Raw genomic sequence first — 18,011 nt, 5'->3', positions numbered from 1 at the left:
TCGAGGTGAGTGGAAGTTTGACAACTAAGGAATTGAAGAAACTACATTCATCCAGACTGGTAGGAGGGGTGCAGACATGGAACATGCTCGTCCCTCACCAACATGGATAAAAATTCAGAAGAGATATCTCAGGAGCAAGGAATCCTAGACCCACATCAGGCTCCCCAGCCCAGGATTCCAGTGCCAAGAAAATAAGTCCCCACAATGTATGGCTGTATAAACCAGTGGGGACTGAATCAGTAGAAGAGGCTACTGGAGCCCTAAGCAGTTCCTCTTGGGGAACCGACACATGGACTCAGCAGCCCCAGGGTGGCAGCTTGAAGGGCACCAGTGATATACAAGGAGAGACTGAAGTGTCTGGCATCAGGGTGAGCAGAGGACATTATCTCTTTGCCAAGCCCTCCCCACCGACAGAGCCAGTAGACTGGTGCCATATCTAAGACTCAATCAACCTGGCTAATGCTATGTGACCCGCCTTGGAAATCCACAGAAGTTCTAACCCACCCAATTTACCTGCCCACCCAAGCTGCTTTTCCATATGAATGGCTGGCCTTGGTTCCTAAATCCTAACAAACAAGCAATAGCTGGCTTCAGTGAGCCCTAGTGGCAGCCAGAGTTGAGTCACATCTTGGCTTTACCTGGGAATCTCCAAGCTCCACACAAGCAGTCACCATCTCAGATTGCTTTACAACTCAGGCAGGGTGGCCCAGGAAAAATACAGATGTGGGCTGACCTTGGTCTGAACCACCCAGGGAAACCCAGGGCCAATGCACCCAATGGACAGCTACGGACCACATCAGAATACCACCCTGCCCCTGTACAAGCTGATCCTCCACAGAGGGCAGAGGTTGGTAGTCACCGTTCATGGCTACTCCTTGCAGCTGATTGGCCTGGATAAACCCCTCTGATTGATCTGCCAACAGCAACCAAGGCTCAACTACAAGAGGAGGGTGTACTCAACCCACACAAAGGGCACACCTCAAGTACTCAGCTTGGGTGATAATGGTGGCTGTGCCACTGGACCCTACAGGACACCTACTACATTAGGCTACACTACCAAGACATGGAGTCAAAGCAGCTCTATCTAATACACAGAAATAAACACAGGGAGGCAGCCAAAATGAGGGGACAAAGAAACATGGCCCAAATGAAAGAACAGAACAAAGCTCTAGAAAAAGAACTAAACAAAATGGAGATAAGCAATCTATCAGGTGCAGAGTTCAAAACATTGGTTATAAGGATGCTCCAAGAACTTAGTGAGGACCTCAGCAGCACAAAAAGACTCAGTCAGAAATGAAGGATACACTAATTGAAATAAAGAACAATTTACAGGGAAACAACAGTAGAGTGGATGAAGCCAAGAATCAAATCAATGATTTGGAACATAAGGAGGCAAAAGACAACCATACAGGTAAATGAAAAGAAAAAATAATTTTAAAAAATGAGGAGAGTATAAATCGCCTCTGGTACAACTTTAAGAGGTACAACATTTGCCTCATAGGGGTGCCAGAAGGAGAAGAGACAGAGCAAGAATTTGGAAATCTATCTGAAAAAAATAGTGAAAGAAAACTTCCCTAATTTGGTGAAGGAAATAGACATGCAAGTCCAAGAAGCACAGAGAGTTCCAATTATGATGGATGCAAAGAGGCCCACTCCTAGACACTTCATTATTAAGAGGCCAAAGGTTAAAGATAAAGAGAAGTTCTTAAAAGCAAGAGAAAATTTAGTTACTGGAAAGTTGCCAGGTGGGAGGGGCAAGGAGGAGAATGAGTCAAGAGGTGAGGGGATGAAGAAGTACAATAGGGTGCGCGCTTGGGCAGCACATATACTAAAACTGGAACAATACAGAGAAGATCAGCATGGCCCCTGCGCAAGGATGACACGCAAATTCGTGAAGCATTCCATATTTTTAGTAACTGGACTATTATAGACAATGACAACTATGTCCCACAGATCAATAAAAATGATTGGGTAAATTTGCCCTGGAGAAAAACTAAAATAAAAACTAATCTTATGGAATCACAGATACATACGAGAAGTACAATAGGTAGTTACAGAAGAGCCATGGAGATGAAAAGTGCAGTATAGAAAATGGAGTAGCCAAAGAACTTATACACATGACCCATGGACATGCAAAATGGTGGGGGAATTGCCTGAGGGGTGCTGGGTGGAGGGGGCAAAAAGTGAAAAATCAGGACAACTGTAATAGCATAATCAATAAAATATAATTAAAAAGAAGAATACCTAAAAATATATATATAAAGCAGGCTTCTACTTGGGTGGCAAGAGAAAGAGTAAGTGTGTCTGGAGTGGAGTGAGTGAGAAGTGGTATGGAAAAAGATGAGTACAGCAGGTTAACAAGACCAGGTCATGTGGGGCCTTGAAGGCCATGGGTAGGACTTGGATTTTCCTTAGTATGAGATGAGAAAGGCCATGAAGACAACCTTTAACTTGATGGAGCAGGCACATGAAGCAACAGGTTTTGGGCTACAGGAAAATAAACAGAATCAGTATTGAGGAGTTCAATCGAACATGTAGGATATATCAAGAGAGGGAGACCAGAAAGGCTATCCCAACAGTTCAAGTGCAAGATGAAAGCAATCAGTGGGCAGAGAGAAAGGCAAGAACTACACAAAACTGAGGCTTTCAAAGAAAGCAAAAGGATTGCCTGGTGTGGTGTGAGATGAGTGTACTTGTCCTGCAGCTTTGGAGCTGCTGACTTCAGATACAAGCAGATATCCTCTCAGAGGCAAATGAGGGTAAAAGAACTGTTCATAACAGGGAGCCACGAGAGTTTCAGAACAAACCTGCTGTTCATAATTGAACTCATTTTTTTGTTTGCTTGACATGGAACAAAATGTTCAAAAGTAATGAAGCCCAGCCCTGACCCGTGCGGCTTAGTTGGTTGGGCACTGTCCTGCAAAGAAAAGGTCGCTAGTTGGATTCCTGATCAGAGCACATGCCTAGGCTGCAGGTTTCATCCCCAGTTGGGGCAGGGATGAGAGGCAACTGATCACTGTCTCTCTTGCACACTGAAGTTTCCTTCCTCTTTCTCTCTCCCTTTCCATCTCTAAAAATAAATAAAATCTTTTTAAAAATAAAATAAAGTAAAATAATTAAAGGCTTTAAAATAATTTCCCTGCCCTGAAAAGTAAACACATTGGTTATGTTTATCAGCTGACAATTCAACAGTTATGAGCAGGCAGGCAAAGGGGCCCTGCTGTGAGCCTAAGTCCACTTTCGTGTATCAGCGACTTCTCTCTCTCTCTCTCTCTCTCTCTCTCTGGTGGGTCTAAATTAATAATAACCTTTAATGGAATGTTCTTTGCGTAGTGCTGTCTCCTGACTCAAACACTTTGATGTCACTTTATTGTTTTCTTTTTTTATTTATTTTAGAGAAAGAGAGAGGTGGGGAGAGAAACATTTATTTGTTGTTCCACTTATTTATGCATTCATTGGTTGATTCTTTTTTTAAAATCCCTCCCCCCTGAGGGTATATACTTACTGATCTGAGAGAGAAAAACATTGATATGAGAAACATCCATCAGTGATCAGTTGACTCCCATATGTGCCCTGCCTGGACCAGGGATCCAACCTGTAACCTAGGTATGTGCCCTGACCTGGGATGGAACCCCCAACCTTTTGGTGTATGGGGTGACACTCCAACCACGTAAGCCACCCTGTTAGGACCATTGGTTGATTACTGCATATGCCCTGAGTAAGGATCAAATCTGCAACTTTGGCATAGGGTAGCATGCTAACTAACTGAGCTATCCAGACAGAGATGAAGGCTCTGAAAATAATGTACAGAAAATCTGACACATATAATATATATGAAGGGTGCAGATGTGGCAGAATGGTTCTGTTGTTCTGGAAAACAGATGAAAAAGTTGTCATATTACTGACATCAGTTTAGAAAAGTGTAGGGTAGTGTGGGGTAGAACAGGAAGTTGACCAAAGAAATATCAGTGCCCTTAACAACTGGTAATAGCACTACAATTTTTTTATTGAGATTTGTGTGACCACATTTTAGAAGTCAGAGGATTTGACAATGTGGGGACAATACTAAACTTTAAAAATATGCTGTCTTACCTCAGATACTTAAACTTAATTTCCTATTGTCCCTGAGGATGACAAATGCTGCTTTTCTTCTCAATATTTCAAAGCTGACTATGTTAAAAATGTAAACAAGACTATACTTTCAGGGATCATTTCTATAGTTTGTTACTAAAAATGTAAACAGAAAATTAAGGAACTTAACTATAATTTTGGGAGGAGTAATAGCAACAAGGGTAGAAAAAATTTTAGAGAAAAACAATGTTTACTTATTAGCAAATTATTTGTATATTTAACCTGATTTAACCAATGAGGTTATTTACTTTTTTAAATGGCTAATCCTCTCCAGCAGGGTTTTTTCCTCCTCTGAACACAGATACTGCTTAAACAGAACAAAGTTCAAAGAAGCTTGTTTTAGTCAAATCAAATTCCTGTGTCAAGGTCAACAAACCCAGATTATTAAGGAGTTGCATAAAAAAGAGAAAGAAACTGGCCCTGGCTGGCGTAGCTCAGTGGATTGAGCACAGGCCTGCGAACCAGAGGATTGCAGTTCAATTCCCAGTCAGGGCACATGCCTGGGTTGCAGGCCAGTTCCCTGCAGGCCAACTCCCAGCAGGGGACACGCGAAAGGCAATCATACATGATGTCTCTCTCCCTCTCTCCTTCACCTCTAAAGATAAATAAATAAATAAATAAATAAATAAAATTTAAAAAAAAGAGAGAAACTAATGCAAATTTGAGAACAGAATTAAACATTTGCCTAGTTGAAGAGTCACTTGATTTTCTGTCTGACCTCAGGAAGGTTCAGCTTCTCTTTGAGGTCTGTTTTCACTTTAAAAGATTGAGACGTTTGTGCTTGTGCATCTTTTTCAGTGTTCTCGGGCTATATGATGAAAACAGTGTGATGGAAAGTGTCACCTTCATCCCAAAGAAAACTTAAGACTTTGTAACTTGTACAAAGGAGTCGTGTAATGGCACACAGAGCAAACACATTTTTAGATAGGTTCTCACACAAATGATTGAATAGGGTTAGGTAAAATTTAATACTTTTGAATTCTTACTGTTTGCTTTCAGACCTGTACAGTGGTATAGGGCTTGCTCATTTTGTATGTAATCTAACATTTTATAGCAGGTATTGGATATTAAAGTAAGATGCACTTCAGAGATTGTGAAAACTTTGACAATATATTTTAATCAACAGTTCAAATCTGTAGTTTAAAGGACCTTACCATTAGCTCAGAGCAGGAAAAATCTACCTAGAATGGAGATAGCTAAGTTGATTATTGAGATCATCCATTAACTATATTGAGTAATCATTCCAGTTTCTATCTCCCTTTGGCCGAAAAAAAACAAGAAAGAAAAAAAAAGGTCTACTCGCCCAGAAAGGAAGTTTGAATATAAACTCTTAGATGAGGAAATAAAACTGCCATTTAAACATGCTGATTAGTGTGCTATCAATGAACTTAGCGTGACTATGCTATGAATCATAGTCTCACATCTTAGTTTCACAATTAAAATTACTTCTGAATTCTCAGGCCAAAAAGCAAAGGCTTTCTTCACGCTGAATACATTTTTAACACAGGTACATAATTAACCAACTCTTTTTAAAAATTCCCTTATAACTTACATCTGGGATATGCAGACTAAATGTGTAATGAAATATTGCGATGAACATTAATCAGCTCAGCTACCAGAGATGTAGTCTCAACAGAGGACGATGACGTCTACAATTTCAGGTAATCTTCACAAAAACCCGAGGAGAGGAACTGTCAGTCCCTGTCCATGAAAGCAGCCGGTGAAGCCCTGATTGCGCTAAGATTCTGACCCTGCGGGCCAGATGGGCCAGATGACGTCTACGGCGGGGATTTCCGTAGAGGTGACACACGCCACTTCCGGCTGGTGGGGCGAGTCAGTGACGTGGCAGAGGAGGCCGAGCACAGTCCTTAGGGCCAGGACACCCAGAGCTGTCAGGTGGGCCCTGGGCAGCCCCGCTGGGAGAGTACTGAACGCGGTGGCAGGCACCGGCCCGGAGCCGGAAGTGCCACGTGTCCTGACTGCGCCTGCGCAGCCAGGGGCTGACAGACACTTCCGGTGGGGGCCTCTCCCCTGTCTCAGCTTGGCTGCTTCCTTCCAGCCCGGCGTTCCGGCCCCACGGCTGACTCTCTACCCTCCGCTCCCAGGCCAACCGGTGGCCGCTGGTGGGCTGGGGACAATGTGGTGCCAGGCCTAGGGCTTGATGCGCCGCAGTCTCTCTTCCCCGCCTTCAGTCCTGAGTCGTTAGTTCTTTCCCTTTGCTTCTAGCAGGCGTCTTTCACCTTTTTACTTGGAGCTGTCGGCAGATCCCGACCATCCCCTTCCAACCCGATAACCACCGTCGTCATGTCCCAGCCGGGAATACCGGCCTCCGGCGGTGCCCTAACCGGCCTCCAGGCCCAAAACGGGGCCGCCTCGGCCTCCCGGTCTCCCTACACCAATGGTAGGTGCCGCTTCGGGGCGCGGGGAGGGCGCAGCCTGGGGCCGGCTGGAGCTGAAGATTGGTTGCTACCGCTGCCTGAAACAAGAGGAGGAGAGGGTGACCTCCCGACCTGGGGCCCGTGGCGGTGGGCCGCTGGGCCACAGAGACCCAGGCGGATACCCCCGCAACCCCCGGATTATTTTAGCATTTCATATTTGTTTGTTTATTTATTCATTTGTTTAGCAGACAGTGAGCACTTGCTGTAAGCAACGCCTGTGTATACCTGGGTGAAAAATAGATTCTACCCGTACCGCAAAACTCGCATACAAAGCTCATAGTTGTTTATGTGCCTTCCCACTCCGCGCCACCTAGCCTGTCTTCTAGACATCAGAATTTGGGGTCTGATTCATTTGGGCCTGCAATGTGATGGGGGTCATACTCAGTCGGAATATACAGAGATGAATGAATGATTGTGCTTTCTGGAGATCCCTTTAGGGCCCGCTCATCTTTCCTAGAACTTCCCTGGAATTGTACTTGGGCCACCTGTTCAGTAGTTCTGCTTTGGAAGAACCACATAGAGGGGAGCACCTCCTGTTTGATTGATTTCCAGAGGTCTTGACGGCACTCGGAGAGTGGTTGGACCCAACTTTCCGAACCTCTGAGGAGTGTGCATGTGGCACTATAATTTGTCATTTGGTGTCGTTTGGTGTCATTTGAGAGTCGTTTGTTACCTCTTCTAGGATTTTAAAAATTGTCCTGTGTTGCGATTTTATTATTAATGTTATAATAAAGATGGACTGTCTGCCTACATCTTTCCAAATTACCAGTTAACCTATACATTTTTGGTTCATGGAAACAAAGGTAGAATAATACTAAAAAATACTTAAATTGCCCTTGGGAATCTAAAATTGCTGTGAAGTTCGAGAATGTAGCCAATGACTAAAATAGCTAATTTACATTATTTTTAGGGAAGATTGCTGTCTTTTTTACAAAGAAGGCTCTAAAAGACTTTAAAAAATGTGTGTGTGGGGGCAGAAGCAAGAATAAGTAGGGGTAAGCATTGAAATGGCATTAAATTGAATGAATCAGTTGTTCTTTCTCAAATTTATGGTAACATTGTGTAAAACTACATTTACTTTAGACTATTTACTAATATACTGAGGATGAAATCATTTTAAGAAATTTAAGGTAAGAAATAACTTAAGGTATCGTGGCTGTGGCTTTTTTATCTATAAATTACAATTTTACATATACTTTAAATGGCAAATACTGCAAGTATGCTTGTAAGCTGATATGAAACTAGAGGTCTGTTAATTTTGAAATGTCAAAGGTGTGTAGCCACTGATATTTGTATTGGAGATGGCATGATACTGATTTGATACAGTCCAGACATCTGTGGCATGCCTTCTAAGTTCTGTCCTTGGGAAAATAAAACCCAGGGTACAGCCTGCTGCTTGTACACAGGCCACCCAGAGACAAATGGGAATTCATATAGGGAAGGAAATTATAGAACCGCATGAATACATACCTTTTAAAAGCTATAACTGACAGTCTTTTTATACTCCCATTTCTAAAGTTTTTTGTAGAGGTAGTCTCAGCAAAATTGCTAATGTCCTGGATTGGATTACTTTTTTGTACATCCTGGTAATAACAAAGAGAGTACTGATATGGAGAATTAGAAGGGAAGGTATTTTTCTAGGTGAACAGAAGTTCAATGCTGGAATGTAGTGTTTTTTCGTGTGTTTTTTTTGGTTAACTCTTTCAAGGCAGTTATTGCTCCTTAAATAATCTATTGAATGCTCTTTTTAAAAAATTTCTATTTATTTATTTTTAGAGAGAGGAGAAGGGAGGGAGAAACATCAACATGTGGTTGCCTCTCACACGCCCCCAACTGGAGACATGGCTCACAACCAAGGCATGTGCCCTGACTGGGAATTGAACCCTTGACTCCCAGGTTTGCAGGCCTGCACTCAATCCCCTGAGCCATACAAGCCAGGGCAAATACTCTTAAGTTTCAGATGTAATATAGCTTGCTTAAATGACATATTATGGTTCAGTTGGGTCTTCAGGTATTTTTAGATTGTAATCAAAAGACCAAATGCAGTAGTCCCCCGTATCCATCATGGGGGGTGCCTTCCAGTGGACGCCGGAAACTGTGGATAGCACTGAACCCTGTGTATGCCATATTTTTTCTACACACACGTACCTGTGAAACAGTTTAATTTATAAGTTAGGCACAGTAAGAGGTTAACAATAATAACCAGTAATAAAGTAGAAAAGTTAAATAATATACTGTAATAAGTTACATGCATATGGTCTCTCAAAATATCTTGTACTGTACTCACCTTTCTTTCTGTAATGATGAGAGATGATACAGTGCTCACATAAGATGAAGTGAGGTATTCTGAACAGCGTGGAATTTAAAACAAAGGAATTTTTTCTTTCTGGAATTTTCCACTTAGTATTTTTGGATCGATGTTGACCAAAGGTACCGAAACTGCAGACAACGAAACTGAATGAGGGGGACCCCTGTAATCACCTTTTTCACTTTTCTGTAACTTGCTTTCGTATGGTATTGTATGGTGTCTTTATATCACACAATTCCTCACACATGGAGACATTTCTTTCTGTGGCAGATTGTTACATTGCATTATAATTTTAAATTGAAACAAAAAAGTAAAAAGAAAGAAAGAAAAAACAAAATTGCCAAGACAGGTTTTTCTGTTTCCGTGTAGATTTGTCTACGTATATTTCCTTTGCAAAAATTGATAGTGAAACTAAAACTATTTAAACTGGCACATCTTCATCTGACTACCATGTAATACGGCTAAAGCAAATCATAATTCCTACTGTTAATTAGCTGCTTTATTTTGACTGTTTGAATCCATTTGCCAAGGCAGTTGGAAACTGCAGTTTTAATAAATTTATTTTGGTAATATTTATGTAATACTTTCCCATGTAGATCAGGGGTGAGAAGAATATTCCCAATCCTCTCTTCTTCCCAGATTCTCATTATATTGTAATTTTATAAAATAATATCCGATTTGCCTCTAGACTATAAATCCTTCGAGGGCAAGAATATTTGCTTTTGTGCATCATTCTCTCCCTAGTTCCCCCCATGGTGTCTTTTAGGACTTACTGATTTTATTGAATGAAAGTTTTAGATTGGGGTATTTTGCAATTTAGGTCACTAAACATGTATTGATTTATTCATTGTAAGATTAGAGCTCACTTCCAACCTTTTTTTTCTGGTGAAATTTTCTGTGAATTTTTGAATAATACTGTCAGCAGACACTCAACAGAATATGTGTGTGAGGGGGTTTAGTCATCAGCTGAAATACTAGACTTGTACTCAAACAGACTTGTCTGTTTTAGGCATGATAGAAGTATAGCTCTCTTTTAGTTTCACTATGATGTGAACCATGTTTAGGATTGTATATTTAATATAGGAAATCTTTAGTTAAGACCAAAGCAGGCTGTGAATAAAATCAGCCTGTGGTCTGTAACACTGATTGTTGTGACTGTTTTCAGTGGGACAAGTAACTTTGGACTCCCAACCCTAATACCATCTGTAACCTTAGAACTTCCTGCACTGAGCTTCCCTTTTGTCTCTGCCGGTACACTGGGAGCTCCTGAAAGAGAAATGTTAGCAATAAGAACTGATGTTTACTGTTTACTTACTCTATGGCCAGTCGCTGTTCTAGGCTGCATTATATGCGTCATCTCATTTAATCCTCACAACAGCCCTATGAGGTTAGAACTGTTATGACCCTGGCTGGTATGTCTCAGTGGCTTGAGTGCTGGCCTGCCTACTGAGAGGTCGCCAGTTTGATTCCCGTCAGGGCACTTGCCTGGGTTTCAGGCCACGACCCAGTTGAGAGGGTGGGAGAGGCATCCATCCAGTTGATGTTCCTCTCCCTCTGTTTCTCCCTCCCTTCCCTTCCCTCTAAAAATAAATTAATAAAATCTTTTAAAAAAGAACTGTTATGTTTACTGACAAGAATACTGAGATGAGTGGTCAAGCAGCTACTTAGGGTCACACAGCTAATAACTGAGATTTGTGGAACCTAGATTTAAACCTAGGCAGTCTCACTTAACCACTGTTACTCAATATATCTGGTTGTTATCTCTCAATCCCAGGATTTAGTTCCTTGAATGAGTGCCTGAATCAAAGATCTCTTTGGTTTCTTTGTGTGGATAGATACATATCATTACAGAAAATGTTGGTTAGTATTTTTTGAAATTGTCACCTAGCTTATTTGGATTATAATTAATGCATGACCTTACCCTAATTTTTCTTAGTATTTAGTCCATTTCTTTGCTGTTTCAACATCACATTTCATAAATGTCTTGTGGATCCTGAAATTGCCTCTTACCTCTGTTTTAATTCCTTCTGTGTTTTTTTTAAATCCTCAACTGAGGACATTTAAAAAAAGATTTTGCTTATTTATTTTTAGAGAGAAGGGAGGGAGGAATAAAGAAAGGGAGAGAAACAGCGATTGGTTACCTCTTGCACGCCCCCAACTGGGGACCTGACCCGCTTGCAACACAGGCATGTGTCCTGACCAGGAATCCAACCAGTGTTCTCAATACACTGAGCCACACCAGCCAGGAGAGGACTTTTTTTTGGCTTTTAGAGTGAGAGGAAGGGAGAGAGCAAAACATCAATGCATTGATTGGTTGCCTCCCATATGTGCCCAGAACAGGGATTGAGTGAACCTGGCCTGGGGATTGAACTGCAATTTAGGCTTGTGCCTTGATTGGGAATCAAACCTTCAACCTTCTGGTTACGGGTTGGCATTCCAACCAGCTGAGCCATACCAGCCAGGGCCATTGCTTTCTTAAAGCCCTTCTTTTTAGTGACTGACTTACAAATTGTACTCATGCGGTGGCATCCATTTGTTGTATTTGTAGTTTTAGTTAGTCAACTCTTTAAGAGATCAGAGATCTTGATGTGTGAGGTGAGGTTCTAAATTGAATTTTTTTTCCTAATTGGGTTTATTAAGTGATTCATGAATCAAAAGCATTTTTTCTTTCTGGAATTTTCCAGAAAGAAAATTCTCCCTACCTTCTAGCAACTAGACTAAAAGGGTGCTCTCCCTAAATCAAAATTTTGTCTTCCTTGGACTGTGAGCAGGGATAGAGTGGATCTGTCTCACCTTTGTGTTTCAGGAGATAGTAAAATTTGTCTTTTCAATCAGGGAAAAATAGAATGTTCTTAACCATTTGGGGAAAACAGTGAGCAATTAGCCTAAATATAGGATCCGTCTTTTATTTTCATTTTTAATTAATTAATTTATTTATTTTTAAGATTTTATTTATTTATTTATCTTTAGAGGGGAAGGAGAGAGGGAGAGAAACATCAATGTATGGTTGCCTTTCGTGTGTCCCCTGCTGGGAGTTGGCCTGCAGGGAACCCACCTACAACCCAGGCATGTGCCCTGACTGGGAATCGAACCGCGATCCTCTGGTTCGCAGGCCTGCGCTCAATCCACTGAGCTACACCAGCCAGGGCTCATTTTTAATTTATTAAAGAGGGGAAGGGAAGGAGAAAGAGAGGGAGAGAAGTATCAATGTGTGGTTGCCTCTCAAGCGCCCCCTACTGGGGACCTGGCCCGCAACCCAGGCATGTGCCCTGACTGGGAATCGAGACAGCAACCCTTTGGTTCACAGGCTGGTGCTCAGTCCATTGAGCCACACCAGCCAGAGCTAGGATCTGTCTTTAATTAAATAAAAGACTAGGAAAAAAACCAATAGTTTGGATGAAATTATTTGGTTTACTGGTAATGGAAAAATTGGTGAGTGCTATAATTGTTTAAGAATACAAATATGTGTTTTTTAGGTGATGACAGTAGTAAACACTTACTGAGTCCTAACTATAGGAGAAATGCCATTATAAACATTTCACTAAATCTCATTGTCACATTGTATTAGTTTCCTGTTGCTGCTATAACAAATTACCACAAACTTAGTGACTTAAAACCACATTTATCATCCTATAGTTATGAGGTCAGAAGTCTGAGGTGGGTCATCAGGGCTGTTTTCCCTGTTGGAGGCTCTATTAGAGAATATGGTTTTTGCCTTTTCCACCTCCTGGAGGCTATATTTGTTCCTGGGCTCCTGGACCCCTACCATCTTCAAAGCCAGCAATCCCCTGTGAGGTTTTCCTCACCTGGCACCACTCTGACCCTGACTCTGCTGCCTTCCTCTTTTGTGTTTGCCGTCACATTGGGCTCACCCAGACTTCCCCGCTCAAGGTCAGTTGATTAGCAACCTTAATTCTATCTGCAGTCTTAATTCCTTTTCTGCCATGTAAACTAACAGATACAAGTTCCAGGGGTTAGGACACAGCATGCATATTTAGGGGCGTCATTTTTCTGACTACCATACACATTGACACAGTAGTGTAGGTCCTATTACTATTCCCATTCTGCAGATGAGGCCAAGGTCTATAAAGGTTAAATATCTTGCTCAAGGACAAACAGTTACTAAATTTCAAGGCCAGAATTAGATCTCAGTTATTCCAGTCTGTGTTCTTAATCCCACCTTTATAATGCCTCTTCCTATAAACATTTCATAGACAGTGGCGACTTTCAACCGTTTTCATCTCAGGGCACACATAAACTAATTACTAAAAATCTGAAGCACACCAAAAAATGTTTTTTCCAGTCTGACAAAAATTGAGTGTAATTTTGATTCATTCATTCATTATTTTGTGTTGGCTGTTATTTTTTAATTTGACAGTCTAAGGGAAAAGAGGTCAGTGCCCCTGACTAGTCAGATATTGCATGTTTTAAAAATTCTTGTATCACACCTATTAAAAATCCCTGATATAGAGTGACCTTGTATTATCAGGAAGTTTATTGTGTAGGATTTATGACTTTTCTTTTTAGAATTTATTTATTTTTAAAATATATTTTATTGATTATACCATTACAGTTGTTCTATTCCACCCCCCTTCATTCCCCTCCACCCGCACACTCCCTCCCCCACATTTCTCCCCCCCTTAGGTTATAACCACGTGTCTCAAGTTCTTTGGATTCTATATTTCCCCCACTATTCTTGCCCTCCCCCCTATCTATTTTCTACCTACTGTCTATGCTATTTTCTGTACCTTCTATCCCCCTCTCCTCCTCCCACTCCCCTGTTGCTAACCCTCCATGTGTTCTTCATTTCTATGGTTCCACTCCTGACCTAGCTGTCCTCTTGGTTTGCTTTTGTTTTAGGTGTGGTTGTTAATAACTGTGAGTTTGCTGTCCTTTCACTGTTAATATTTTTCCATCTTCTTTTTCTTATATAAGTCCCTTTAGCATTTCATATAATAAGGGCTTGGTGATGATGAACTCCTTGAACTTGACCTTATCTGAGAAGCACCTTATCTGTCCTTCCATTCTAAATGAAAGTTTTGCTGGATAAAGCAATCTTGGCTGTAGGTCTTTGGATTTCATGACTTGGAATCCTTCTTTCCAGCCCCTTCTTGCCTGGAAGGTCTCTTTTGAGAAATCCACTGACAGCCTGATGGGTACTCCTTTGTAGGTGACTGTCCCCTTATCTCTTGCTGCTTCTAGGATTCTCTCCTTCATTTTAGTCTTGGCTAATGTAATGATGTGCCTTGGTGTGTTCCTTCTTGGGTCCAACTTCTTTGGGACTCTCTGAGCTTCCTGGATTTCCTGGAAGTCTATTGCCTTTGCCGGACTGGGGAAGTTCTCCTTTATTATTTGTTCAAATAAGTTTTCCACTTGTTGCTGTTCCTCTTCCCCTTTCTGGTACCCCTATAATCCGGATGTTGGAACGTTTAAAAGATGTCCTGGAGGTTCCTAAGCCTCTCCTCATTTTTTTGAATTCTCATTTCTTCATTCCTTTCTGGTTGGATGTTTCGTTCTTCCTTCTTGTCTACTCCCTTGATTTGAGTCCCAGTTTCCTTTCCATCGCTATTGGATTCCTGGACATCTCCCTTCATTTCAATTAGTTTAGCCTTCATATGTTCCTCTAATTTGTGACTATAATCAACCAGTTCTCTTAGCATCCTGATAAACAGTGTCTTGAACTGTGCTTCTCAGAGGCTGGCAATTTCTCGGTCACTGAGAGTTATTGGCTCTGGGACTTTGTGTTCTTCTTGCGCCATCTTTTGGGCTGTTCGTGCCTGTTAAGTAGCAGGATCAGAGCCCTAGGTGTTCACCAGAGCAGGGCAACTCGGTCGCTTGGTTGTGATGTTGTATGTGGGGGCGGGGTCAAAGAGGAGCAATGGCGTCCCGTCTGCCGCCTCCCGCCTCCTGCCGCAGCCCCCACAGGTGTTGCAGCTGCCACCGTCACCAGGGCCTGCGCATTTCATCCCACCTCACGTGAGTGTGCCGCCGCTGTCTGCCCTCGCCCCCTGGGGCCTGTGTGGCCCGTCTCACTGTGCGCGAATGTGTGACCACGGTCAGTCTGCCCCACACCCTGACTGGGTCTGGTCTACCTGCACGCCTAGGTCGGGGGATCTGTCCTGCCGGACCCTGCTCCACTGCTGGCTCCGCCCCTCTTACAGTCCAGGTTGAAGGGTTCGTCATTGTCAGACTTCCGTAAAATTCAATTTTCTGTTTTCTGGCTGTTGCTTTGTTCTCCAAACCTTTGTTGTATGCAAACTTGGTTGTGGGAGAAGGCACAGTGTTTCCAGCTATGCCTCCATCTTGGTGGAATTTCTATTTATTTACTTATTTATTTTTAGAGAGGGGGAAAGAGAGGGAGAGAAACATCCATGTGTGAGAGAGAAACATTCACCAGCTGCCTCTCACCATTCACACCTCCAACTTGGGACCTGGCTTGCAACTCAGGCATGTACCCTGATTGGGAATTGAACCCATGACCTTTCAGTTCACAGGCTGTCATTCAATACACTGAGCCACACCAGCCAGGGCTATGACATTTTTGAAGATAGTGTTTTATAGTTAAGTCCCAGAAATCAGATATGCACCACAGTATGGCATTTGACTATATAGAAAATGACTGAGTTCAGTGAACTACATTGACTTGTGTGATTTGGGACAAGTTGCTTAAATGCTGTAAGCCTCTGGTTTCTCAGGGTACCAGAATCTTTAGATGCTGTATTTCATTTATTAGTGTTTGATAAATCATACATATATAAGCAGGGTATTCTTGGAAAACCTAAGTAGTTAATTTCCCAGAGCATATATATCCCTCCGATTTGATATTTTGCAGATCAGTGAGAGATATAGTTTATTTATGGTTTCTCTCTCTTCCCTACTCGATGTATTCCAAGGATTCAAGATGACTGTATAAATGGGTTATATCAACATCAAGGGGGTAAAATTTAGGGAAAGTGAAACCTTTTAAACCTGTGTATGGTAAGATAGTCACATTGTTTAGCTGCTTTCTGATTATATTGAAGAGTAGGGTCAGTGTAATGGTACCCAGAATGCTCCCTCGTTTCTAATGTATAGGTTTAGGCACTGGTTGGGTGGCTCAGTTGGTTGGAGCATTATTGTACAACAAAAGGTTGTGGGTTCAATTCCAAGTGAGGGCACACACCTAGGTTGCAGGTTCAATCCCTGGTTGGGGTATGTCCAGGAGGCAGCTGATTGATGGTTCTCTCTCACATTGATATTTCTCTTTCCCCTTTCCTCTCTCTCTAAAAATCAATAAACATATCCTTGAGTGAGGATTTAAAAATAGTTATTAAAATAATAATAATAATAAAGTACAGATTTAGCATTTTCATTGGTAGTGCCATTGAATAGTAGTCTCTTTCTCTCTGGCCAATCTTTTATTCTGCTTATCTTAAAATGATTCCAGGCCTCGGTCACTATTTAAATACTTTAAATGCTTTTCCATTGGATTATTTTGTCACTTTTCACATTTTATAAATATATTGCTTTCTTCAGTCTTTAGACAGGTATCAGTGAAAAACCCTAATTAAGCCCTGGCCGGGCGGTTCAGTTGGTGGGAGCATCGTCCCTTACACACCAAAAGGTTACGGGTTCTATTATGGTCAGGGCACATACCTGGGTTCTGTATTCTGGGTTTGGGGTTTCCAATCAGGGTGCATGTGGGAAGCAACCCGTCGATATTTCTCTCTTACATCGGTGTCTCTCTCCTTCCTTCTCTCTTTAAAAGCAATAAAAACATTTCCTTTGGTGAGGAAAAAGAAAGCGTAATTAACATAGAAAGATTAAGAAATTAACCTGAAATGTACTTAGTGGAGACAATGCATTTGCCAGGAGCCAGAACTAAATGACTTTAACTGTTCCTTTTGGTCCCGGTGGGGTTTTTCCCCACTGGGAAAAACCATCTGTTATTTGGACAGATGACTGTGATTCTGCCAGTCTTTGATTTTCTGACCTTCTATAATCCCCTAAATATTGTTTTTCTCTGTCAGTACTTTCCTTTCGTGACCAAATAATGCTCCATTTTATGGATATACCTCATTTTGTTTATTCATTCATCAGTTGATAGGTAGTTGGGGTAGTGTTTACCATTTTCAATTCTCTTGAGTATATATAGCTAGGAGTGGAATTGATGGAGCATGTATATCTGTGTTTAACATTTTGAGAAATGGCAAACTTTTCCAAAGTGGCTGCAGCTCCTTACTAGCAATGTATTAGTTTCCAGTTTCTCTACATCCTCGTCAACACTTTTGTATTGTCAGCCTTGGATGATAGGCACCCTAATCGGTGTGAGTTGGTATTTCATTATGGTTTTTCACGTTAACCTTTGACATCAGCGTTGTCAGTACTACTAGAACAGCTTTCCAGAGTGCATAATTTTCCCTCGCTTTAAAGTCTGATGAACACAATAACCTGACAAACAAGATAGTAACAGATGCTTTCGTACATAGAACAGACTGACTGCTCCCTGAAAGGATGCAGGGGGAGTGAGCTGCAAGGTGGTGAGGGGTTAACCAAAGATCACTTATGTGTGGGCTGGGTGAGGGAGTGGGAGAGGAGAAAAGTGGGAACAGCTGTAACGGCTTAAACAATATAAATAAATAAATGAGAAATAAAGTTGTTTGATATATCACAGTTTGAGTTTGAGTAAGCTGCTGTCTTTGGAAATTTCACCCTAAGCCACTAAGTTCTTAGTAGCTTTTCTCACTTATTAAGTGGGTATGATTTGTAGTCTCTGCAATATAACTACTTAGCATTGCTTTAAACATTTTATTTTGGAACAACCCCAAATTTATAGACAAGTTGCAAGTACATTACAAAGACATGTTTTTAAACCATGTATTTGAGAGTAAGTTGTTCACAGGATATTTCATCACTCCCAGATACTTCAGTTTGTTTGTATTTTCAATGGATGAGAATGTTTTTAAAAAATAACCACACCACCACTATCAAAATAGAACTCTAACATTAATGCTAATCCTCAAACCCCCGTTCACGTTTCACCAATTGTCCTAATATACCCCTTTTGTAGCAAAAGAATCCAGTCTGGAGTCACATTTAACGTTTAATTGCCATGCCTCTGTGGTGTCCTTCAGTCTGGAACAGTTCCCCAGTCC

General features: G+C 41.5%; 1 protein-coding gene, 1 non-coding gene and 1 pseudogene across 6 annotated transcripts in view; all 3 read left to right on the top strand.

Moving 5' to 3' along the window:
* The first annotated feature begins 1,808 nt into the window (after nt 1–1,808).
* On the top strand, nt 1,809–1,911 carry LOC118996237 (U6 spliceosomal RNA). The gene has a single exon (XR_005068453.1). It is a non-coding gene; the product is annotated as a U6 spliceosomal RNA (small nuclear RNA).
* Nucleotides 1,912–4,189: 2,278 nt separating this feature from the next.
* Nucleotides 4,190–4,285, top strand: LOC118996235 (uncharacterized; annotated as a pseudogene).
* Nucleotides 4,286–6,059: 1,774 nt separating this feature from the next.
* Nucleotides 6,060–18,011, top strand: part of SEC24A (SEC24 homolog A, COPII component) — a 73,768-nt gene continuing 61,816 nt past the window's right edge. For 2 of the 5 annotated variants that reach the window (XM_037059519.1, XM_037059518.1), the window contains exon 1: nt 6,072–6,532. In XM_037059519.1, the coding sequence (XP_036915414.1) occupies nt 6,436–6,532 (97 nt within the window). In that variant the 5' untranslated portion in view covers nt 6,072–6,435. Of the gene's footprint in view, nt 6,533–7,479; nt 7,565–18,011 lie in introns of all 5 variants that reach the window. The other 3 variants (XM_037059521.1, XM_037059522.1, XM_037059520.1) reach the window with 3 other exon arrangements.

The sequence above is a fragment of the Sturnira hondurensis genome, unplaced genomic scaffold (genome assembly GCF_014824575.4).
Source record: "Sturnira hondurensis isolate 20B ecotype Veracruz unplaced genomic scaffold, ASM1482457v3 Scaffold0011178, whole genome shotgun sequence".
In the NCBI taxonomy this organism is placed as follows: Eukaryota; Metazoa; Chordata; class Mammalia; order Chiroptera; family Phyllostomidae; genus Sturnira; species Sturnira hondurensis.
Note: the sequence above shows the minus strand (reverse complement) of the source record. Positions and strands in the feature narration are given on the sequence as shown.